Source organism: Plectropomus leopardus, chromosome 4 (genome assembly GCF_008729295.1).
Source record: "Plectropomus leopardus isolate mb chromosome 4, YSFRI_Pleo_2.0, whole genome shotgun sequence".
In the NCBI taxonomy this organism is placed as follows: domain Eukaryota; kingdom Metazoa; phylum Chordata; class Actinopteri; order Perciformes; family Serranidae; genus Plectropomus; species Plectropomus leopardus.
This window is the reverse complement of record NC_056466.1, coordinates 9394860-9420760: the sequence shown is the minus strand read 5'-3', so window position 1 is coordinate 9420760 and position 25901 is coordinate 9394860. Positions and strand designations below refer to the sequence as shown.

Below are 25901 nucleotides of genomic sequence, written 5' to 3'. Positions count from 1 at the left end.
TAGCTTTTAATAAACAGAACTCTTCTATTCATTATTTTAAATTTCAATTCCAATGTTCAGCTCTGCTATGTGCACTGTTTTAACTGGTCTCTGTACTTTTTACTTTGACTTTTCTATTTTGGGCTCACCGCATGCCTTTTGACTGTTTATTCTTGTTTTTTCTGTTGCACTTCTTTTAATTGTGAAGCATTTTTAGCTGCTTTCCTTGTATGAAAAGTGGTCCATAAATAAACTCCATTATCATTAATATAATTAGTTTAACGAGTTTCCAGATATCTAATGAAATAAACTTCTCATGACAGAATGAAAAATGTAGATGAAAGTCGACATTAGTTCCTCAGCCAATCAGGAGGAGGCGTCATGTTACCGCAGCTCTCCTCCTCCTCCTCCTCCTCCTCCTGCTGCTGCGTCAATCTCACCTCAGTGCTGGGATCCAAACCCGGTCACTCTGTCTCAGTCCGACATTAAACCATGTAACCCACCGAGTCCGGGGACAGTGAGACTCCTCGGTGTCACCCGAAAACAAAAGAAAACAAACTGCGCAGCGAACATGATTTTCCTGCATGGAGCATAACCGGACAAAAACACCGACTGAGTGGTGAAGGAGGTCGACTTTAAGGTGAGCAAAGTTGTCTTTGTTGTCAAAAGTTGTTAGCGGTAGACTGGTTAACTGTGGACCATGATTCCTGGTTCCAAGTGTTTACATACAGATACCAACTTTTGGGAAAGTTTTCTGGAGAGTTTGGATTGTGTGTCTGGCGTGCAGAGAGTGAAATACCTGGTTATTAAAGCAATGTGATGTGCAAAAAAGAAAGAAAGAAAGAAATTAGCCTGTAGCCAGATATATGAGAGGGTAATGTGCAGCTCCATATGGTTGGGAAAAAAAAGCTCTGCTATGTGACAAAAGTTGATGAAATCAAAGTCAGTTTTGCTTCCAGTTGCCTAATCTTTTAGCTGCAATTTCCTGAAGGCAGCTTTGGGACTTTTCTGCCTTTTGAGTAATAGTTCAGATAATAAAAACCCTCTTATCTGTGGTATGTATTTATTTAGTGGTGTTTGGAAACGGTCAATCTAGTAGTTCTTCGGAAACATAGTTGAATTTCCAGCATCTTGTAACACTGGCAGCATTTTTGAAAGTTTACAAGGTCAATTAGATTGTGCTACTTATTTGAAGTATTTACTGATACAAAAGCTTTAAGAAAAAGTACACACACGACCACATATAAGAGGACAATATATTGATATTATTGTGAAATGACTGTAAATATCATAGATTTTGGATTTGAAAAATGTAACTGTCATTCCAGTGCTTTATTTAATTTTACTTCCACAGTACTTTATTTAAATTTGCTATAACAGTACTTTATTTAACACTGGTATAACAGTTCTTGAGTTAACTTATTTGGACAGTACTATGTTTAAGTTTGACATATCAGTACTTTGTTAAACTTGTTTTAACAGTAAATTATTTGACTTTACTAAACAATCACTCTAGTTTTATCATACCGGTACTTTATTTAACTTAGTTACAACAGTAATTTGTTTAACATTGTTGTAACAGTAGTTTATTTGTTTATTACTTTACAGTAGATTAGAGAAGATTTCAAAATATGAAGCTATGTATTGTCCATCGAGGTGTAGTCTAAAAATCACGATGTTATTTATAGGTAATATTGCCCAGGCCCGATCCATAACCACGGCTATACATCACACACATTTTTACAGGGACCTCAATATTGAATTTTATCTTGGAAATACAACTTCCATGTGGTTGCACCAGCCCCAGGCCTAATACTGCAGTTTTATATATGTATATATATATATATATATAGGCACTATATATAAAAATTATCAGGTAAGTTGGGGCTAAATTTTAAGTTTTACTTTTAAATAAAGCAAGAACCTCCCAGACATTAATAGTATTTCATTTATACCCTTCCCATAGAAGGAAACTGTAACTGCCTCCACCCAGCACAATAAAGGTTCTGTATTACTTTTTTTCCATACACATAGGCTGGCTTTGCTTGACTCGGTTTGACTTGGTACGTTAGCCCGGCATGGCAGAGATCTGCATCTCCACTACAACAAGGCTACCTGTTTGAAGGTGTGTCTTTAACTGATGACGGCTTGTCGATTCCATTTAAATTGTGTTTCTCCATTGCACAGCAGATGGATGTTTATGTGTATCTGTTGGAGGTGAGCTGTGTGCAGAGCTTCATCTAACATCTCACTGTGGCTGTTTGTGCTCGTACTCTTCCTCCCTGGGAGAAGGAGGGTCGTCAGGGTTTGGTTTATGGTTGGCGATATGTCACCACTGCCCAATTCGACCTGATCAGGCGCACTTCTGGCCCAACTCTGGAGATGGTCTATCCTGTGAGCAGCTTGGCGTAGCTCGGCATGTCTAAACTGATCATTTGAATACAATCAGCACAGCATGGTTTGACTCAGTACAGCCAGAAGTGCCAGTGGAAAAGCCCCGTATGTGACATATTCATGCTACCTTTGTGTGTGCTGTAATCTGAGCTACTCTGTTTTTTGTTGTGGTTGTTGTTCTAGCCACGTGTATGTGCTAGTGCATGTGTTTATCCCACTGGCTAGCTCACAGCTGCTTTGCAGTGCGGTCATACTGCAGTTACCGGTACTGATGTTGGGATGGCATCTTTACCTAAGTTCTGTAAGCACTGTTGCTATTGTTTAGCACTGTTTATGGAGTAAGCACTGTTAGCTGCTAGCCACTGGCTCAGCCATGTCCAAGTTGATAACCACTTCCAGACAACTCATACGCTCTGAATTTCTCATAGAGCCTGTTTTAAAAAAAATAAAGCTGAATATTCAAATTTAAAAAATATGTTTTATTATTAATAACTAAAAGAGCCAATGCATACATAATTGCAAAATGTTTTATTACCCCAACTTAAACATTAATTATCTAGGGCGCCCAAGAGCTCACCTAATAGAGCAGGTGCCCCATTTGCAAAGGCTAAGTCCCCACCGCAGCAGCTGACCTCTGTTCATTTTCCTACAGTCCCTTACTCATTTATTTCACAGCTCTTATTACTTACTATGAAAGTATGTAGTGGCAACGTGTTGCAGCATCTCCCCGTTACCTTCCACTGCTCTGAGAGATGATCTGTTTTCCTTCAGAAATATGTAAGACCCGTCTGAACCTGACTGAACACAACTCTGTGGCCCTCTCTGTTTTTCTAAATGAGCAGTGAGCTGATGATTATCGATGTAATAAAGGGGCCAGTTTCCTCATTTAAGCTGCTTTGGAATTTTTTAAAGAGATTAGCTTCACTGCAAAACCAAGGGTTTTTGGCACAAAGAGCTCTGGTTAGATGCTGCTCAGCAGTAAGGTATTTTAATGAAAAATAACCTGTCAGTAGAGTTATGGAGAGTGTTTTTCATATTTTGATTTAAAAGAAACTCTCCTCAAACCACTTATGTCTGCAAATTCAAGACAGAGCCGAGAACTTCACAGGTTTATAAAAAGTGATGTCATCTTGGCTGGACGAGGAAGCAGCCACTCGAGTTGCCGGTGTGAGAGGAAACTGTCCCTGTGGGGGATGTTAACACTAAACGCTTTCACAGGAGCAACACTGATGTCTGCTGTAATCCTGCAGCGCGGCATGAAACCAAACACTCCGTTTAGCTGCAGAAAGCCCAGACTGGAGCTCTGGTTTTCCTATTTCTGCAAACTGAGCCGAATATCTGCTGTATGCATGACTTTATATTATGTTGGTGAGTGATATATCTGCCAAAATCCTTCATGAAATTTATAGTTGAATTGGACAGCAGCTTATTTCATCCTTTTAACATAGGATTTAAAATGAGAGTTAGTTGCAGGCAGGGTCAGACTAACAAGCTAGGGGACCTTGGGGCAAAAATGAGTTGTGGACCCCTATTGACCCTCCATTCTATGTTTACTGACCATGTATCCTGTTGCCTGTAACAAGCCATCAGGCTCAGTGCACAAACTGCATAAAAGGTTTATCTCACTCTGTCCCGAGCTCCAGAAACCAACATGAATACTACTCCACCCGAGGTTTGCTTGTCAGTGTCAGTTTAAGTATAGACATTGTAAGAGTAATATAAACAGAAATAATAAAGAATATAAAAATGTAGGAGTATCTGAAATAAATATCACTGACAGCTACTCTGAAGGCATTTGCAGAAACCTAAAAATTCTTCTAACCATGTGGATGAAAAATATTCCATCCACTGCACGATAAAAAACTGTATTCCAAGTTGCATTTCTATTTTCTGACCTAAACAAACTTGAAAGCCAGAATAATAAACCCAAAGATTGACCTGCTTCTGTATATTTGCCACAGTTTGTTAAGTCAGTTCAGTCTTTGGGGCCCCTGCAGCTCCCGAGCAGTGTATTAGCCCACTAGCATTAGCTATGTTAGCTTAGCAGTGATAAGCTCACTGATATCACTTGTTTCACCATGTTTTGTTTCGTTTTTTTCTAAAAATTGAATGTCATCACTACAGTAAAAGCAGCTGAGAACTGCACAGGGGACACACCTCTGAGGACAGCTTGAATCCAAAAGTGCGTATTGTAGGAAAATGCCACTGTGGAAATGGCGACTTGTTTACTTTGGTTCTTCCCTGGATCCATCTATAGGAGCTGCAACTGGAAAGTAGGTCAATCCTCTTCGTTGTTCAGCATCCGGGATATTTTTCAATGTATGTATTTTGAAACTTGGCTCTCTGGCTTGAATGTAATAATAACAATGCATGAGAGCCACAAACTGGGGCACGGAGGCCCATTGAAGACCCTATCATTTAGTTGATTTTATGCTTTAGTGGTTCTTATTTAAAATAAATCGGAACACCACAATGTAATTGCGACACAGTGAGGATGAGGACTGGGGCCCCTGAGGGTCGGGGGCCGCAGGGCACTTGGCATGGTTGATAATCCAGTCTAGGTTACAGCCAGTTTTGGGTTGAAGCAATTTAAATCCACTTTCCAGTGTCTGTTTACCCTTTGCTTGTCTTTTGATATCTCCTCCATGACTCAACAATAACAAGCACCGGTGTAATCACGCTAATTAGACGACTCTGTTTCTTTGGAAGCTATCTGCTCATCTTCTTTCCTCTCTCTCTTCTGTTTTTATCTCAAGAAATAGAAGTTATGTAGAGACATTCCCCACCTTTCTGGGCTGGCTGGATGCTTGGCTTGTTTCTGGGACTAATTTAAAGGGGAGTAGCCCCAAAAACAGCCCAGGCTTTTCTAGGCTGACCTTTAGTGTGGAAAGTTTCGGCTGGGCGGTGCTGGTGCCTGTTTCTCACCAAGTTTTAGTCCAGTGGCGTTCTTATTAAAAGTGAAGTTTGATTTGTTTGAAGGGATTTCCAGCGTTTGCATGTTGCTATTACGAGCCTCTTAAAGCTGTGATTAGAGGTTAGGCTGTTGGTCAGGTTGGTGTTTGACTGACAGAAGGTCTATAAACATTTCATGGAAAAAAAGTGAAAGTAATCCTGACCTTCTATCCTCGCGTAAGAAAAGCTGTGAGTGATCAGATTCCTTTGCTAACCAACACAACATGGGCCAGTCAGTTCAGCTGAACTTACAGAGAACCACTGACCCAAATTCTGCTCTGCGGCCGCGCACCCGTGCACACACATGCACACACACATACGCACACACCACACAAACATAGATTTGTGGAGCTGTTTTTAAGGAAATGCGTTGGCATTTTAAGTAAAGTAAATAGCCAAATCCAGTGTATTTAAATCAAATACACTCAGTCGATCCCTTCCTCACATGTAAACATGCGCAAACACACACACACACGCGCGCACACACACACACACACACACACACACACACTCATCTGGTTTGCCTCAGGGCAATAACATGACCCACGTGTGGGAGTTGCAGTGGGTTTATTCAGCTGCCTGCAGCTCCCTCCTCGTGCTCTGCTGCTCTGACAGCAGCATGGAGTCCTGATAGCTCTTAATGAGATCTCACTGCTGACACATGAAGCAACACTTCATGTTTTTCTGACAGTTTAAAAAAAATACAGGTTACGTTTGTTGGATCGGATTTTACAGGGTTGGACAGATAGACTGCAGGGGAATAGCAACAAACAGCGGTCAGGTCACATCTGGGTTTCTGTTTGCTGTTTTAAAAGGCAATGTTGCTCAGTCTAATAATTTTAAGAACAATGCATGATAGAAACTTACAGTATATTTACACCACAAGTGTCTCCAATGGGGTCGACTATCTAGTTAGGTTGAATGTCCACATTAAAACAGTGATCCAGATCATAGCTATCAGCAAAAGAAGAGGACAACTGCATGACTTTTTAATGTTTGCTTTTTTTTAATGTGAAGTGCTGCCAACTGAGAATTGTGTGCAGTCAGCAGTCAAATAATTAATTAATGTGACATTCATAATGAAAAGAAGGGGTGCTTTTTTATTACAGTCTTAATAGGTTACATGCATCGTGCTACAAACTAGTAAAATGTTTCTTGCATCTGCCTATAAATAACTCCATAAAAGGGATAAATCACAATTTAAAGACACATGCTTTTTGGCTTTCTTGGCTAGTGTGTGATGAAATTGATATCAATCTTCTCTTGGTAAGAGAGCCAACAAGTGCATTTCCTAAAATGCTGAACCACCGCTTTAATTAGTGCCACTGTCATAGGCACGTGTTATCAAGGATAAAGAAGCTTAGATGAGTTGCAGGCCCCCAGTAAGAAAAAGAAATTAATTAAATAGATTATTAATCAAAATTAAATTAGATCTTGTTAATGTTAACATCAGTGATACAAAAGAAGAGCTGCTAACAATACACACGTCTGTGTTCACCGCCGTCAAACACTGAAGCTATTCATTAGTGCTGATATAGGACAGCACAGCCTCACTAGCATGACACCCACTGTGAGAAAATTAGGGTCCCGCAATCAGTGGGCTTTAAAACAACAATAACACAAAGCGTAATGAAGTCCTGCTGTCTCTCTTTTATTGTTATTATGCAAAACAGAATGAAGTCTGTGTATGTATGGGGGCGTAGGGGCTTGGTATTGTGTCTGTTTTTGAACTGAAGTTATTTACTTGTGTTTACATGTCTTGATGATTAACTTTGTCTGTGTGTCTCTTATGTGCTGGTTTTAATGTGTGAATATATGCGTGCATCTGTGTGTGTTTACCTTATGAACAGTGTGTCTCTGTACTGCAGAGCTGGGGGGGGGGGGGGGGGGCGGGGGTGGCGTGGGGGGGGGGGGGGGAGGGGGGGGTGCGGAGAATTCTCTGGTGTATATGTTTACTTGCAGCTGAGGCTACACACACACACACACACACACACACACACACACACACACAGTGATGAAGTACCTGATAAAAAAGCTACATTAGTTGAAAGTTTGATGGGATGTCAGTGTTTTGGTGGTGGTTTAGGGGGTTTCAGGACATTTCCACAGTTGGTTTTGCCAAGCGGACCTAGTGAGAGGTTGTCTTGTTTCCTATAATACCCAGCATGCTCTCTGATTCATCTGAGGCTCTGATGTTTATGCATGTGGATATATTATTCACCTCGCTGTCAGAGCTTTCATTGGCACGGTCACTAGTATCAGCTCTTTTACAGAATCAACAGCAGAAGGACACAGAATCATCACCTACTGATTTCCAGGAAACATCCTGAGTGGGAAAGTTTTTGTAAAGTTCATCTCTTAATTTTTCCCTTATTCTGTTCAACTCTTTGTGTTGTAGCTTCTTCCACTCATTTGTTTGTGGAATTGAAACCATTACGCCAGACACAGATCAGGTCTGTGAGACAGTTAGGAAACGATACAGTCTCTCTGTAGGTCACTAGATATGTTGCAAAGTCAGAATTTATTTGACTTCAGTTTTATTGCACTTTGTTTGAGATGTAAAAGATAATTATAATTCTTATTGCTGATTAATCCGTCATTCATCATAATTGTTTCTGTTGAATTATTCATTGTATTAAATGTCAGAAAATTGTGAGAAATATCCATTGCACATGTTTTAAGTTCCTTGTATTATCTGTTGAAAGGAACAAAACTATTATATATAAATAATAATATATTATAATTATCTGAGATAGCAACTCAAATCCAACAAGTGAACAGATAAGCACAGGGGAGGCATAAACATGTTAACAAGACACATAGATGCATAAAGGAAGCAGAAGTGCGTTAATAGAAACACAGTGACCTGCCTCGAAAACCACTGATGAACTCTTGCAGCAGCAGACTGGCAGCCAAAAATCGGACCTTGACGTCATGCAAAAGTTGGTGTGGTTTAATCTCAAGCTGGTTGGATAGAAGCCTACATTTCAGATTCAGTTTTTTTTTTGTGAAAATATTGATTAATGCAGCTTTGATTGTTACTGTGTAAATAAACTTGACTTCTTTTCTATAGAGAATATACCTAAACAGTAACAATAATAATAATAATAATAATGAAGTAATAATAATAATAATAAAATAATAATAATACACTTTATATATAGAGCACTTTATACAAGGAGTGCAGCTTGAAGTTCTTCACAATAAAAAATGCAACACTAAAAGCTCTGACAATCAAAAGACAGGTGGTGATAATCAAGATATAAAAGTCAAAGTAAAAAGTACGGAGACCAGTAATAAAAGTAAAAATAAAAGAATTGATATAAAATAATATTTACAAGAATTTCACCAATTGAAGCCAGACTAAGTAAACAGTTTTCCAGCTGTCGTTTAAAAATGTTCACAGGGCCCGCCTCTCTTATAGCTTTTGGAAGGTATTCCATCATTTTGTAGCATAGCTAACAAAAGCTGCGCTGCCTATTTTCCCGTGCATAATTTCGGCCAGACACTCTTGTCTGTTGTTTAATGAGACAATAAAAACAGCCAGTGGATCAGGATTTATTGCTGAAGTTAAAATTCCACAATAGTACAACTTTAATTCAGTGACGATGGCACTTTTGCGATTGTTGCAGACATGACCCAGTTATTGTCTTTACTGCGGCTTGTTAAACACTCACCACAGTGGGCAGTTTTCAGTTTTACTGGCATTTCCATTTTGCTAAATGTGTGAACAAAAACATTCTGTGCGTTTAGAAATAGTTTCACATTTGATAGTCTGAAATTGTTCTATCCTGATCCAACCCTCTTTGTCAGTGTGTTTTTCTTTCCTCCCCCTCAGCCGGCGATGGTAGGGGGCGATGGCTTCCTTCCTGTTTGAGATAAAAGGGCATATGGGGGCTGATGGACGAATGGAGCATCTCCCTGGTCTGAGAGGACTGTGAACCTCTGCCAGGAGGGGAAGGGCGGCCCTAACAGTTGTTGCCAGGCCAGAGAGAAAGGGGTGAGACAGAGATGAAGAGAGGGGAGGGACGGATTATGATAGAGAAACAGACAGAGACGTAAACAGAGGCCCTAAAACCTTCTGTTCTGGTGGGAAAGATGGACAACTGAGCAGCAACTGAGGACAAGATTAAAAGTTAATAATGTACTGCCATTACTACGACTACTACTATTACTACTACTACTGCTGTTACTATACTACTACTGCTACTGCTGCTACTATACTACTACTTCTGCTTCTACTACTGCTGGTACTACTGCTACTACTATACTACTACTACTGCTACTGCTGCTACTACTACGACTACTGGTGCTACTATACTACTACTACAGTTACTTCTACTAGTACTACTACTTCTACTACTACTGCTGCTACTACTACTTCTACTGCTACTGCTACTACTTCGACCACGACTACTGGTGCTACTATACTGCTACTACCTATTACTAGTACTACTTCTACTACTACTGATACTACCACTACAACTGCTACGACTTCTACTCCTGCAACTACTACTACTACTGCTACTTTTGCTGCTACCACTGCTAGCACTGCTATTATTACTGCTGCTACTGCTACTACAACTACGACTATTACAGCAGCAATATTACTCCTACTTCTACTACTGCTGCTACTACTGCTGTTGCTACTACTACTACTACTACTACTACTACTACTACTACTACTACTACTACTTTTGCTGCTGCCACTAGTACTGCTGTTACTGCTGCTGCTGCTACTGCTAGTACCACTACTTCCACTACTATGACTACTACTAATATTAATATACTTCTGTACCTTTTTTGGTTGACTACTATTTATTTTTAGCTAAAAAAAAGCCCCATTAAAACGTCAAAAAAATGTTGCCCTTTAAAGATGTTAAAGCTTCTATTCAATGTTTTCCTTTTTTGCTGTTTAAAGTATGAACGATTTATCTTTGAACTTTTAAACTAATTTTAACTTCCACCTCTGACAGTATTTCAGTTTAGCTTTCAGCTTTTCTAGCAATGTATTTCAGCCATTAGCTTTATGAGTAGCTGCAGTTCAACTTCAATTTCTGACAGATTTTCAGAGATTTTATGCATTATTTTGCATTTCTGCATCTTTAGCAATGGTTTTGAATTCATTTCAGCTTTCAGCATTGTCAGCATTTTCCACAGGACATGGGAAGAAAATATAGGAAAAAGAAGAAAGAAATGTGAGAGAGGGAGGAAACAGGAGAGACAGGTAATGAGAGGACGGAGGTTCAGGCCAAAACTGAGGATTGGAATGAGATTAAAAGGACTGAGGCAATTATCGGAAATGAAGGGGCGAGGGAAAGGGGGAACAAACACAGAGGAGAAAGAAAATGAAAGAAGAAGAGGTGAATGTGTAGAAAGGCAGAGGAGAGAGTGGGGGGAGGAGAAGTATTCCTGCAGACCAGCACCTTCGAATTACTGACTGTGGCCAAAGCAGGAATTTCCTCTGGTTGCACCACAGCTGAAGTGTCTGGGCTGAAGCTTATTTTTGACCCACAGAGCTCTGGTCCCTGCTGACGCCGTCTCAGACGTAAACACACACTCAGACGCACGAGTAACCCTACTCAGCGGACAGGAAGACAACATGGCCTCCAGCTCAATGAACCAGAATCCTCCCAGTGGCCTCACAGACAGGAGCGGCAGCTTCTTTAAGGTAAAGATGGATGGATGGATGAGTGGATGGATGGATGGATGGATGGATGGACGGATGGCTTTACAAAGATCACTTAAAAGACAAAACACATCACTTCCTGTATACCAACTGTTTTTGTGGGAAAGGCTGACTCAGCGCTTAGTGTTTAGAACAGGAAAAAAACTCAAAAGTTTGGTTGAATCATGAGCATTCAGATTATACCACTTCACAAAACCAAAGTCTAGTGACCACATCTCTGGTCAAATTGTAGTTAAGACCAGAATCTAACTGTCTGACATCTTCTGCTATATAAAGAAATGTATCATTTTCACCAACAGCATGTGAAACTTTAATTGAAGCTAACTGGTGAAATGGCCACATCTAACTTTGGCTAAAATTAAATGTACTTGCCCACTTTTTTCCCCTAGGTGTTTTAGTTAAAGTGGAAACAGACAACGTTTTCCTTTGAGCCTAGCAAGTACTACAGTTACTTCAGTTGTTCCATCGTCTGCCATTTCCACTACTGCGATACTTTATTCAGAGAACTTGTATTGCGATCTCTTTGGTAACTGCGGATAGCTACTGATAGCTACCAGGTAAAACAAAACCACTGTCCTTTTCCTGTTTTAGCTGCGCAACAATTGAAGCACTTTGTTTGTGCTGTAAAGTGGGGCTTTATTTTTCCAGGAGTTTGTACCAAGTGGCCATACGGCATAGATTGGGCCCAAAAAATCAGGCCTGTCCCATATGAACCTGCACAGTTTCTGTCCAAGCCGGACCCGAGCCAGCTCCTGTGCATTGTCAACACTTAATTTATTGATTAGCCAAATTCAGGTGCAGTGACCATCTTCAGTCATTTCATATACAGTTGTTTTCCAACAAAAACATTAACAAATAACGCGTTTAGGATTCTGAGGATTTTAGTTTTATCAGTTTTGATTTAGTAAAAAACATTCCTGTTGATATTGTACAGTACATTTGAATTACAAAAATAACAGTCTGGTCTCTCGGGAACTTTTCTTAAAGAAAACAGAGAGAGAGAGAAAATTGATGGATTTATCCACTCAGGGACTATTTTACCCTGTTGGCTTGCTTCAAACTCTCACATTATTTCCTCTGACTGAACACTTTCCTTCACATATTCAGGAAATATAATAAAGTATTGATTGATGAAACATAAAAGTGGAGTTGCTTGTCCACAGTTTTCCTTCTCTTTCTGCCATATATTGAAGGAGTGCTGAAGTGAAGAATGCCAGCTGCACTTGTTGGCAGTCTGACAAACACACTCGCAAGAGTAATAAAACTCCCTCTCTGTCTCAGTGTCTCTCTGCCCTCCCTCTCTGTTCCTCTCTTTTATCGCAGTCTGTTCCCTCTTGTTTTCTTTCTCTTCTACAGTCACTCACAATACATGCTGTTATACCTGCTGCTAAGCATCTCTCACTCACATACCAAAATAACACTTACTAACACTTTATTTAATGCAGTCCCAGATGTCTGTATTATTGTTTTAATAAAACGCTCAGTTTCTGGAGAACAGTCTATTTTTGGACAAATAATGAGCTGCATCTGTTTCCTCTCTGCTGCTGCTGCTGCTGCTGCTGCTGTTTAAATCAGCCTTTTTTAAATAATCCATGTCCCGCAATGGACAGATGATAGATAAATATCATAGTCCATGTACTTAACAGTGTGAGCCCAGGTCACTATTGCCCTGTGTGGGGAAGCTTACTGATAATAAGGCGGACTGTTCATCCTCTTTAAAACCCAGATTCAGCCTCCATGATGGTTAGTGTCCACCCAGAGGAAGTATTCTTGAGCAACACGCTCTCTAAATTTGACCTTACAGCTGCTTACTGTAAGACTCTCTTCTTTTATCAAAAGTTTTCCTGTTGCTTTCATATGCATCATTTAGTGGAAGACGAACAGAAACCAACCGGCAAAACCGAGACTCACTTGAGGGATTCTACATCATATTATTTCATTATTGCGAAGCAATCAGTGCTTATAAAAAGTCTAAACACCACTGAACAGTATTTAGCATACTGTAGGTAGGGGCAGCTACTAACTAACTGTTGCATGGTTTGCCTCAAATCGCCAGAGTCAGAGGTTTTTTTTTTGTCTGTCTTTCTCATCACCCTAAATGCGACACCTCAAGAATGCAATTGCTATAGCTGCAGCTGGACTGAATCGCTCGGTGGTAATTGTTGTTTCCAAACAAAAAACCTGATGCTGAGCAGCACATGATTGGCAAGATAACGTTACTATTTCGCTAATTACTAGTTATAAGTCAGCTGAGACACTAGACACTAAATGTACTGCAGTTGTATCAAAAAGAATATAGAAAACATACAAAAATAATAAATAATAATAAAAAAATAAAACACAAAACCAAAACCCCAAATTATTAAAAAGTATATATATGACAAAAAGTTTTTAAAAAATAAAAAAAATGGAATTTCTTTAAAAAATTTTTAAAAAGACCCCCAAAACTCAAATATATATATAAATTTGGAGGAAAAAACCCTAAAAAACACAAAATTATTCAAGAAATAACTTTAATGTTTGTCAAAATAGCCAATTACTTTTCTGAAAATCAGATAATTGAGTAATATACTTCTCTTTCAGCTGTACTTACATTAACTGTTTAATAATCTAATTTATAACAAAACATCATATTTTATAAAGTCATGAGGTTTTAATGGAAAAATCTCAATTTGTAAAGTAACTAAAGCTGTTGGATATATGTAGTGAAGTATATGTACAATGTTTCTCCATTTTTCAGGTTTTCGTTATGTGTTATATAGAACAGGCGCGCATAAGACCCTGGGAACAAAGAGCCATTTTCTTGCTCCTAATATGTGCCTTATAAATTTGGGTGAACAGAGGATCCTGGGAACACATAAATAACACCATCCACCCCTTTCTCAGGGCTAATCTGGATTATATAGGCATAAAGAAGTAAACATGGAACATATAAATTTCAGCATATACGTAAAGGATCTACTGCCGCGCTCACTGCATATACACAGACAAAATATGTAATTTTAGAGAAAGGATCTTGCTCTTCTGTAAAATTTTAGCAATCAATGAACCTAACACTTGTGACGCACACCGTGTCTCAGCAGAAGTTTACAAAGTTCACCTGGCTGCATCTTCTTTGTTAATTCAGGTTGTTTGACAAATTAAGTGTTTTGCACGGATGAATAAATGAAACCCAGAAGCTAAAAAAAAAAAAAGGAACAGATTTGGACCAGGGTCAACAGTGAGCCAAGAGACAAACACTTGAAGTTGTCGCGCTTTGTAATTTCCTTTGCAGTTTTTTTCCGTCCTCACTCACCCTGTGAAAGTGCCCTCTGTATGTGTCTGTGTGTCAAAACCAAACACATAGTTTCCCATTGACTCCATCCGTGGCTTTCACAGCAGTCCATGCAGAGAATCACTTACCTACACACACACCCGCACACCCGCACACACACACACACACACACACACACACACACACACACACACACACTGCATCTCTGTGTTAAGCAGATTGAATGAAATCAAGAAGTGAAAGTGGTGATCAAAATCGGACTTTTGTTGTTTAGTGCCCTTAAAGTCATCAGTGTTAAATAAGGTCTGCACAGCGCCGCCATAAGAGCTCCACAAGGCACTCTGCCGAGAGACATTCACTCAGCAACTCTCGTTTTCACTGACCTTCATTTCTCAAGAATTTCCCACATCTTCTGCTCTGGCTCTAGTCCCCCATTTTCATTCATAGAATTCTCCTAACAGAAGATAATAACTATTCTTCTTCTTTCCATAGTCAGATTAAAAACCCTTTATATGGCCCAGGGACAAAAAATTAGCTCTCGTTTTGTGCATCCCCTGTGTGCTGAAAATGAGGTCCTGAAGTGACGTTACCATCTACCTGTGCCATAAAAAAAAAAAAAAGTCAAATGCCATTTAAAATGCAAATGTAATGGTTTGTGAATCAGTTATCGGATGGTGCCAATGACTTATTGTTTCAACTAAGCTTTAAATTAAGAGAGAATTAGCCATAAATGAGGAAAATACAAATACAGGATGTGACAGTAGGCGGGGTTCCATTAACCATCATTGGGCAAATTGAAATGAATATAAAATGGAAACACATTCATTTTGAAAAAACTCCCATTTATCCCTTACAAGATTTTACACTTGCATGTAAAAAGCTATATTTTGCAAACCTGCAATGGGAACACATTTTTTTTTGCTTTTATGGGTCACATGATGCTATGGCTACGTGCTTATTGGTAGGAACTGGTTCCCTCATGATGCAGCAAGCACTACAAGAGGTGTTATTGCATCACATAACTTTAAAATTTGAGCGGATCATCTGGAAGTTTAGAATCCACAAATCCTCTGTGACATTGTGGACTATCACCTTCCAGGAATCCCTCATACGTGGCCACTTCCATGTGTAAGGAGCTTTCCATTATCGCTCACACAACACGCTTACGTCACCTTTCATTGGAAATAATGACGGCTAGTACGGTGGCTACAATAGAAATAAACCTGCTGATGTTTTGAACATCCATCACCATGCTACATGTAGTAGTAGTGTGTGTTTGCATGAAAATATCATCTGAACTTTAGCAACATCTGAATGCTGGTGAACAACCCCTGTTACAGAACACTGAGCACATAATGCAAATAATAATTAATCATGAATAAAATGAGCAGCTATGTATTGCATATGTACAGTATATACTTAACTTATTGTAACAACTTCATAATTAGGTCAATATCAAAAGTTTAGCAGAATTAATTTCACGTCTGCAGAAAAATTAAGTAATGAAGGTCTTAAAGGGGCAGTTATATTTCAACACTTTACAGCTCACACCAAAACAATCTAGACTGATAAAGAGCACTACAGGTGAACTATCCCTTAAAATTACATTTTATTTATTTATTTATTTAAAAGGACCCCCATTAGCTGATGCCTGTGACACCAGCTCATCTTCCTGGTGTCCAAAATTCAGTACATCATATTCATATCATCTTATCATGTACATAGGTGTGTGTGTGATGTACATTAGATTAATCACAAAAGACACTGTGAACAACATTACATCTATTCCACCTTAATTCCATCACACGTGCCTCAGTTTTTGTTACAGTAAGTGGTTGTAGAAGTTCACTGAAGCAGCAATGGTGATAAACATTCAATAACATTCACATAATCAGTCTCATGATCACGATTACGGCACAGGGACACTTGTATATCACATGGACCCACCTTTTAAGATCATGTCAGATGATACTGTTTTAGTTGTGCATATTCTCAAAAAAATGTTCAATTCATCAAATGATTGCAAACAGGGTGACACGTGGTGAACCTGGAGTTTGAGGTAGTAGTTGCCAGTTTTGCCTGTTAGGTAATGCAGCCTTGCCTTTATCCCTAAATTGACTCCAGCTCCAGCAGTCTTCATTTTAACTTGTTTATACCTGTAGACACCCTGTTAGCACTTTTTCCCAAAAACAAGTCTCTGTAGGATTGCTGTAGTTTAAACTGATGCTTCAGCTGTTTGTAGTTTCTTATTTTAGGGTTCTTGCTGCTTTTGAAAGGAGAAATGACACTGCGGTGTGAGGGTGCTGGCTGTCTCTCCAGCTGGACTCTAACAGTTATTCCTGTCTGTTTTCCCCATGGTTCAAATTGAGCATCCTCAGTCTGTGTTTAAACTGTACATTTCTCAGTGCTCCTGTAACATTGGAGCTAACTTGTTGACTCATGTTGTATAATCCAGTTTAGACTTGACATAAAGCTGAGAGAGTCTGAGGCTTGAACAGAGCTGGCTCCTCTCCGTCCTGTGAGGGGGGAATTAGAGGGCCCTGTGGTAACTGCGGTCGGGCCTGGAGCCCAGCTGTTGGAGGAAAGTTTGGAAAAGGATGCCTCCTACTGGATGAAATGTATAATGACAACATTGCTTCAGGTGCAGAAGCGATTCAGTTATAGAGCAGTATTTCTGTGTAATAATTTGTGTTTACACTACATGGGTGGAGTGTTATGAAAACTTATTGCTGCCATGCCAGAAAAAAATATCTGTATCTTTTTAGAACAAGAAACTTTTCTAGTTCTAACAAGATAGATACTTAATTAATCCTTCACAGGAAATCCCATTTGTTACGGCGGTTCATTCACAGCTAACCACACACAACCACACAGAACACAAAGGCACATCTGTAATTATCCACAGAAAAAAAATAAAAACTCCTAAAAATAAACACTAAATAATAAATACTAAAAAAACAATACAATTCTAAAAATATATACAATAATAATAAATACTATGAAGTGTATCAAATTTCAATGTATAAACATGCAGTAGTTAAAAACAATGGTTATTTTAGGTCAGTAAAAAGTCTAATGGCAGCAGGCGGGAAATTCACCCTGCAGCGTTCAGTCCTGCATCTTGGTGGGATCAACCTGGAACAAAAAACTTATTGCGTTATAACTTGATAACTCGACATATTGTTAAAATGTGAAAGCCATGGTTAAATGAGAAAACATGAATATTAAGGAATATGGTTCATCTACAGGTCTTGATTAAGTTCTGCTTCATGCATTTGTTGAAATATTGCAAGATTTTTCAGTTACTGATTGTAATGGATGATATTGTGATATGTATGTGTACTGTAGGCCTACACTATAAAGGATTTTAACAATTCTCTGTTAAAATAAGTTGTTCATTGTTAGAACGTGTAAATAATTTGTTAGAACAAGAAACTTTTCTTGTCAGACATCAAAAAAGCTCATATTTTCCATGTATTGATAATGACATACTTTTCTTGATTGTCTTAAAATATCTGGTCTTCATTATGTTGTGCTCTGTGGCCAGATGCAACAATATAATACCTAAATAGGCCTTAGAAAACCATCTTGTTTGCACAGTTTGACCCAGATTATCAGTGTAAAGCATCCAAATTTCAACATCTGCTTGGATGGTTGAGGCTCTGAATCCTGGGAGTGTTCTAAAATGTGGAATGAGGGAATGTGGAAACGGGTCAAAAAAACCAAAACAACATGAAAGCAATTAACTGCTAGAAGTCTTTTTGCAGCTGAGTAGTTTTTCAGCTCTTATTTTTGAGGAGTCATTTTGGAGGGAGGATTTGCATATAACTGTGCTGATAAGGAAATACATTCTGTCAGATTGTATTCTCATATCTTCTTTACTCTGCACCAAAGGTTGTCAGATTGTGAGCAGGAGGGTTGAAGGGGGGGCGTGAAGTCGGAGAGGCAGAGATGCTGCATGAGGTGAAAGGGACAGGTCCATGCAGGTGTTTTAGAAAACAACAGGAAGTTGGTTGTTGTTTGTTTGGCCCGCTGATTTGGCTGCGCAGTCATCAGTTCCAGCAGCAGCATAGATTTTGACACGCAGCTCATGGAGGCAATTAAATACTTAAACCAAATTGCTGCAATTTGTGTCAAAACTATTGATCTGAACACAGAGATATCATACACATAGTTTTAGATTTGGTGAGACTTAGGTTTCCCATGACATCCAGGGTTCCCACTGTCATGAAATTCCAGGAAAAATTAAGAAATGAGAGAAAACAGCGTTTAGGTCTGGAAATAATTTGGAATTACTTGAAAGTTTTAAAAAAAGTTTAAAATTCATGTTGTTTTGGCCAATGTTTGAAAAGCTGGTTCCCAACCTAGGGGTCCTGACCTCCTCTAGGGGTCGCCAAAGCTTGATGGAGAGGTTGCGAGGTCTTCTTGAGTATAAGGGGTGTAAAAACTTTAGGCTATATCTCAGTATTTCTTTAATTTAGAATCCTATATTAACTAACTAAAAAATACCAGTGACCCTCGTCTTTTATGCAGTTTTCACATGAAATAATTTGCTCAAAATTCATTCAAATTTTGCATCTTACACAAACTTTGTGCAGTTATTGTGTTCTCTATTTGGGATAATTGTATAGTTTTGTATATTATCTGTAGTGTTATGTATTGAAAATAATATCATATATACACAAAACATGTCAAAATCTGTGGTCATCGGTTAGGAATCTCTCATTTAAAATATATTCACTAGAATCCTAATACATGTCAAATGTTAAGCAAAATACATTGTACTGTATTTACACCTGTACCCAGACCCAATAACATTATGGTTTTGTTTCTGCTGTATGCGTAGTCCAAACAAAGGTGTTCCATTTCATATGCCATGCTAAAATTTTGCTACAATGCCCATCTTTTTTTGGCTTAGCACACTGACGTAAGACCCTCATTATGGTGCCATATGATCGATATATAGGCTCACCTATTTCTATTCACCCACAGAATAAAACTTTGTATGCGTGCAATTTTGCTAAAACGTAACTAGTTCAAACGGAAATGAAAGTGAAACTGTTCTTTTCAAAACCAGATTCCAATACCAAGTTTTTTTTTTAGTAAAATGAATGTGTTTGGGAAGTAATGAGTATATTACTGGAATTATACTGCACAAGTTGTTAGTTTTTAAACTGATTTGATATAGTTTTGCTGTTGTTAAATGATGTCCTGAATCAATCAGTAAATCTGTATGTTCACCATTGTCTGTGGAAGCATGGGAGAAGAACCAGATTTTCTTTTCTTTTTTTAAATTTAAGGGAACACAGCATAACTCATTCATATACAAATGGTCGTTGTATGGGTAAAGTATTGCTTTAAACTACTTACCCTTTGAAACCTGATCAAATAAACGTAACACAAAAATTTGCAAAAAAAAAAACAAAATGTGAAAAGTACAAGTAAATTACCTGAAAGTTTGTTTTAATACATAAATATAAAAATATTTTAAAAAAGAAGAAAATGACCTGTAAAAAGTGCTTAAAAAATGTAACATTATTGTCATCATTATAAATATTCATAATCATTATAAATCATTATAAATAGAGTTTTCCCATGACATTTTCCTCAAGCTTAAAAGAAATTATTCTCTAAATCTACCAATTTCTTGTCATTTGTAGACTATTTCTTACTAAGTTGTTAAGTTAAATACCTGTGAAAGGCATCTGAAAACAGCACAAGAAAAGTGATGTTACTCCAAGTTTCAAATTGTTAAAAAGATTTACTGGTAAAAATATGTGGGAACCCTGTACATTATTATATCAAAAGCGTCCAGAAGTTGCCTAAGAATCATCATGTTTTTATGTTTTCTTCAATTTCAAAGTAATTCACTGATAGCCTTCTGTACACCCATGGACACATTGCAGACAGAAACTGCTAATAGCTAATTTGGCATACTTTTAATGGTGCCAATTTGCCAAAATGTAAACAAAAATAGGCACCAAAAAAGCCAAGTTGTAGCCCCAAAGCCATGATAACATTCACCCCCTGTTCATGTTCTCCTCTGTCCTTAAAAACAGAAATGAATGTCAGTGGGATAGGACAGCCAACCACAGGAGTTTGTGTTATGCTTTGTGTGGTTGGTATAAGAAATTGTGAAACATAACTATGTCATCAGTATTTCAAGCCCGAAATAGTTGTGGGCTAAAACGAAATACAGTACAAAGACATGATCCTGCATTGTCAAGATTAGATGTACTTTCATTTCAACTGTGTTGAATGATTATTGCTAAACATAGATTTAGATGATGACCGTTATTTCTGTCACACTGAAACTGTCCAGCATGATATGAGAGTTACAGTCTTTTAAGCCCTGCCGCACAGAGTTCTCCAGATATTTATGTATCATACAAGTGACGACACATTTGGCAAAGAGCTGAATGAGCATCTCTGCAGTACGACAGAATATTTCATCTTGCTTTCTTCTTTTATTTTTTTCTTCTTTTTTTTTAGGGGAAAATGCTTTGTCTCCTTGTTTCCTGCTTATAGGAAATGAACTCCACACACAGGAAAAATGACTAACGGTTATCCTGCCTCTTTGTTCTGGATGTGACCAATAAAGTCCCTCCGTCCTCCAGTCTCTGTTTCTTAAGTTACGCTTGAGCAATGCTGTCGGTTTCGTTTACTGCTGTTCCCCCTTCTCTTCTCCTTCTTTTATTCCTGCATCAGTCAAAATCTCTCATTCTGTCCTCTGCCAGCTGATTGACACATTTGCACTGGAGATTGGGGAGCTGAAGAGAGAGATGGTTCAGACCTCCCCAGCAGTTGACAAGGAGCCCATTGATCTACAAGGGTACGTTTTCAACACATCTTTTTACCTTTAAAATGTTCAGCAGTCTGCCTAGTTTTTTTATTCCCTATAATTTCTAGACATGTTACCTTGCTGAGCGTCGTCACGTGTTGCAGCTTGTTGTGCATTGTTTTGCATTCTCTTAAATTCCTTCAACAGTATTTGTAAATGCCTCCACACACATTGGTGCTTATCTCCACCAGCAGATGGCAAAAGTGTTTGACTCTCCATCTCTGTGTTGCTCTGCCAGGCTGGAGAGTGAAGTGAGTGGTGTCTACCTGCAGGCCTCCCACTGTGGCGGGGTGGGGGGTGAAAGGGATTCTGGGTACGACTCCTTGCGAAGGAGGATGAGCGTGTTGGACAGGCTGACTCAAACCCACCCGGTGTGGCTGCTGCTGGCAGTCAGTGAAGAGGAGGCCAGTCACATCCTGCTCACACAGCCGCCTGGGGTGAGAGCGTCACCATCCTTTTTTTTCTTTCTTTGTTTGGATCCCCATTATCACCGGCATAAGCACTGGCTATTCCCTCCGGGGGCCAAAATACATACATTACATACATACAAATTTAGCTAAAAACAGGATTACGGTTTAATCACATTTCAGAATCAGAATCAGAAATACTTCATTGATCAGATTAACAGAATTTTGGAAATGATCCTAAATAATCTCTTGAACGATACACACCGTCAGTGCTTTCCAGCTGACCATGGCTCTGTACACAACTGTTCTCCTCATCATACTTGTTTATGGCCAGCAAGTCGTGTTGTAGTCAGGTCTATACTAACCGAGACCAAGACTTGACTGAGCTGTAATTGGCTGGATTTGAAGAAGGAAGTTTTACCTCCAATCACAGTCATTATGATAACAAATAAATCCGTTGTGGTCTCGACCGGTCTCGGTTAAAAACCCGGAGTCCGCTATGTCTGAGCCCAAGACAAGACCGAGTCAAAATGCATGCAGTTCTGAGACGAGACCGAGACCTTCTAAAAGTGTTCTCCAGACCAAGACCGATCTTGAGTACTACAACACTAGTGGCAAGAACCTTTCTTCTGATGCTTGTCGTGTTTGATAATTGTGAATTGTGTTGAAAAAATTAAGAGAATAACCTTCCAAATAATATTTTTTGTGAGTGTGTCACTAAAACATTTCTGACAAAATTTAACAAAGTATAGGTCGATGCTGGGAAGCAAATAGCTGCTATCTAAGATTGCATTTTATTTCTGATTGTATGTTGCAGGTGTTCTTGGTCAGTAAGTCAGCCGCTCTGCAGAGAAAGGTTCTGTCTGTGCGTCTAAAGGAGGATCAGTCAGGAACTCCCATCAGCCACTTCCCTGTCAGAGAAAGCCAGTACAGTAAGTAACATGTTTGTTTTTAAGAAGTTTTTCAGCGCTCGAAAGATGGTCTTTTCATAAATATAGGCTGCCCATGCAATAGAAAGACACAAATTCTTTTGACTTTGGTGCTACATGTCCAGAGAGAACAGAGGTTTAGAGCTGTGGCATTTTCTGTTGCTCAAGAGGTAGAAAGCATGTAAGTAGGGTTTCTGCAGATCCTTAAAAAGTCTTGAAAAACTTTGAATTCATTAATCAAAAGATATGGCCTTAATTAGTATTAAAATGTCCTAAATTGATCTGTCAAAAGTCTCAAAAATGCTAAAAAAAAACAAACAAAAAACAACAGGATTTTCTTAATTGTTTTTTTTCTGACTGTGTTATGAAATCTAAAAATTACTAGAATTGATTAACTTTTAAATAATAACTGGAATCCCTCTCAAAAAACTATCATGCACATAAGGATAGAGGAACCAGCAACACACGTACCAATCCAATCAGATGATTTGTTTTTTCCAGGCAAACCCAATGGACACTTTTATAATAATATGTTCTCCATGTGTTACACTTGAGGTTTTAATTTTTTAATATTATTATTATTATTATTATTTTACATTTTAAGTGGATCATCCAACTTTTTAACTTCACCAGAAAAGTTGCATTTATGATACTATAAACATTTGGACAAAATTGTTCCTAAATAAAAGGAATTGATGTGGGTTTGTTTTTTTTCTTAAATTTTCGTTATTGTGAAATTGGTATTAAATTTGACTCCCATTGGCATTAAATTCCATCTACCAGAATGCACTGCACAGCACCACATTAATGAACACTCCCACTGGTGGATGATGTAACGCAAGCCTGTTTTTTTTGACACAGGAAAGCTAAATTGTGTTTATGAAAACATTTTAGGGGAAAAATGGACTGCACAGTAAAATAATCTTGGTTCATATTTTATCAGCATTGCTTTGTTTCACTGTTTCAGCCACTGTTTAACAATACAGGATGGCGCTCAGTTCACAAATTCTTGTACTACCAAACACTGCTCTAAAATATGTTACTAAAGGTATTTTAAACAACAGAAAAAGAAAAATAGACAGTATAATAACAGAATCTTTATTCATATTTTATATTTGGCATAAGAAAATGCAGAAGTATAATATGTAGTTTGAGCAACAGCCCTAGCACCAGCTAAAATCTGCTGGATAACATGTTCTGTGGGAGCTGGGAGATGCGTGGGGAGATCTGAGCTCTGGTTAGATGGAGGGAAGTTTACCACAGTACATTTACACATATTACCCACATTGTTATATTACAAAGCTGGTTGAAAATCAGCAAAGAATCCCTTAATGGCTGTACTTGGAGTACCGGATGGTTTGGGATCTCAGTATCAAGATAAAAATAATTACTGAAGATTTTGTCAAATAAATTGAGAATCACATATAATTTCAAATTGATGGTCAGATAATCTGAAAAACTTTGCCAATTTTTGGTATTTGCTGCAGAATCTGGCACCATACATAATATGTTCAATAAGCAATAGTTCAGTTAGCCATGTGCTTTTTTGAAAACGTAAATTCTTGTTGACTCAGAAGTTGTAATGGCACAAATTGGGGTATTTAAGTTTCCTTTTTGGTCCCCTGATGATGTCCTATTAACCCACAACCGCCTCTTCAGTTACACTGTACTTTAAATCAGAGAATTAAAGATGTCATTTCCTGTCATGTTGTGTACTAAGATAAACCCACACAAATGAGAAATGAGAGTTTGTGACCTGAGAGATGTCACATTGACCTGTGTGTGTGTGTGTGTGTGTGTGTGTGTGTGTGTGTGTGTGTGTGTGGGTGTGTGTGTGTGTGTGTGTGTGTGTGTGTGTGTGAGGACTACTCAAATCAAAATCGCAATATGGCCAGGTGCAACATTCAAATCACAACAGGTGAATTTTTTGGATAATGGCAAAATGTGTCATATTATCAAATGAAGGGAACATGCTTGCTTGGTACAGAACCCAATTCATATATGTTTTTACAGTTAAAATGCAAAACAGGGGCATTACACTAAAATTGCGACTCACATAGCAATATCTGTCAAAATATTGTGCAGCCTCAGTGTGGATTTCAAAGATTCCTACTGTTAATTAGCTGTGAATGTCTCACTAAATTGCTGGTATAAAGCAATGACATGTTGATCCGTTGACGTAATGTGGCTGCAGGAACTCAGCCCCAGATCTTTTGACATCTCCATGACTTCTGAAAAGTTTGCTGATAATGCATTTATCTTCAGCTAATGTCCACAGCCAACGTTTAGTCACAGTCACATGTTTGTTTGCACTGCCTCGGGAGTCACATTGAACAGATATCAAACTTTAGCCAGCTATGAATGTGTGACTTAAGTTACACTGGACAAGCAGTAGAATGACTTGTTTTTCTAGTGGTGAACAATATGACTCAGTATTGTAAATTTGTGTGCTTGTAAGCTTACAGTAATTAGTCATATTCTGAAAATCTGTGTTTCAGTGTCGGGAGTTAGTCATGGAGTTGTGACATTGCCAAAGTATGATGACATACCAGCTGTGGATTTTCCCTGCTGAAATGACAGGACGCATGGTGGGGGGGGGGGGACTTTAGATGTGGGTCAGCTGCTCTCTAATTGCTATTTAAGTAATGCACAGTTTGAACTTAACTTTCAAAAAAATGCTTTTCTCTGAAGGTACAAATCATCAGTCCTTTATTTACTTGATAAAATTAAGACAAAATGAAAAATGCCTTTATAGCACACCTCCAGTCAAACTGTGCACGCATTTGACAATATATGCAAACTTTAGCAAAAACATCAATGTCTTTGTATTTTTCTATCAAAATCCAATCATGTTTCCTTCCTGTAAAACGAAATAGAATCTTTGCTTACGTTAGCTATTACCAACCGATTTCAGAAAGTAATATCAAAAGATCCACCTATCAGCCAACCTGCAACTTCAAGCATAGAGCTAAGATTAGGTTAGCTTGCAACAGTATGCTAAGTCGGTGTCTTTATGTCCCCAAAATACTGGGGGTTATAATATATTTAGTTTGAGGTAAGTGTGACAGCTCCAGGTTGTGTGTGGTTTTATTTGTTGAAGTACCAAAGCTCACCTGTGATGTGTTTCCATCGTAAGTAAAATCAATAAAACTTCCTTGTAAGAAATGACATCTCATTGAGTTTCGTTTTATGATTTGTAACTCAGTCTGTGCGCATTTCATTTGTTTGCAGCGTTTTCTCTTGAGGGATCTGGGATCAGCTTTGCAGATCTGTTTCGCCTGGTGGCTTTCTACTGTATCAGCAGGTAAACAAACCACCATTTGTTTTATGCATCCATCACACCCCCGGCTTCTCTGTGTTTTGCTCTGTGATGAGAGGGTGAGTTGAGGATGGAAACTCCGTGGATGAAAATAATGTTTGTTGACTAAGCAAGCAG

General features: G+C 38.5%; 1 protein-coding gene across 2 annotated transcripts in view; it reads left to right on the top strand.

Moving 5' to 3' along the window:
- Nucleotides 1-430: 430 nt before the first annotated feature.
- LOC121941831 (ras and Rab interactor 2-like) overlaps nt 431-25901 on the top strand; it is a 41598-nt gene continuing 16127 nt past the window's right edge. For both annotated transcript variants that reach the window (XM_042484722.1, XM_042484723.1), the window contains exons 1-6: nt 431-619; nt 10843-10996; nt 21026-21120; nt 21368-21566; nt 22354-22468; nt 25697-25769. In XM_042484722.1, coding sequence (XP_042340656.1) covers nt 10928-10996; nt 21026-21120; nt 21368-21566; nt 22354-22468; nt 25697-25769 — 551 coding nt within the window. In that variant the 5' untranslated portion in view covers nt 431-619; nt 10843-10927. The remainder of the gene's footprint in view (nt 620-10842; nt 10997-21025; nt 21121-21367; nt 21567-22353; nt 22469-25696; nt 25770-25901) is intronic.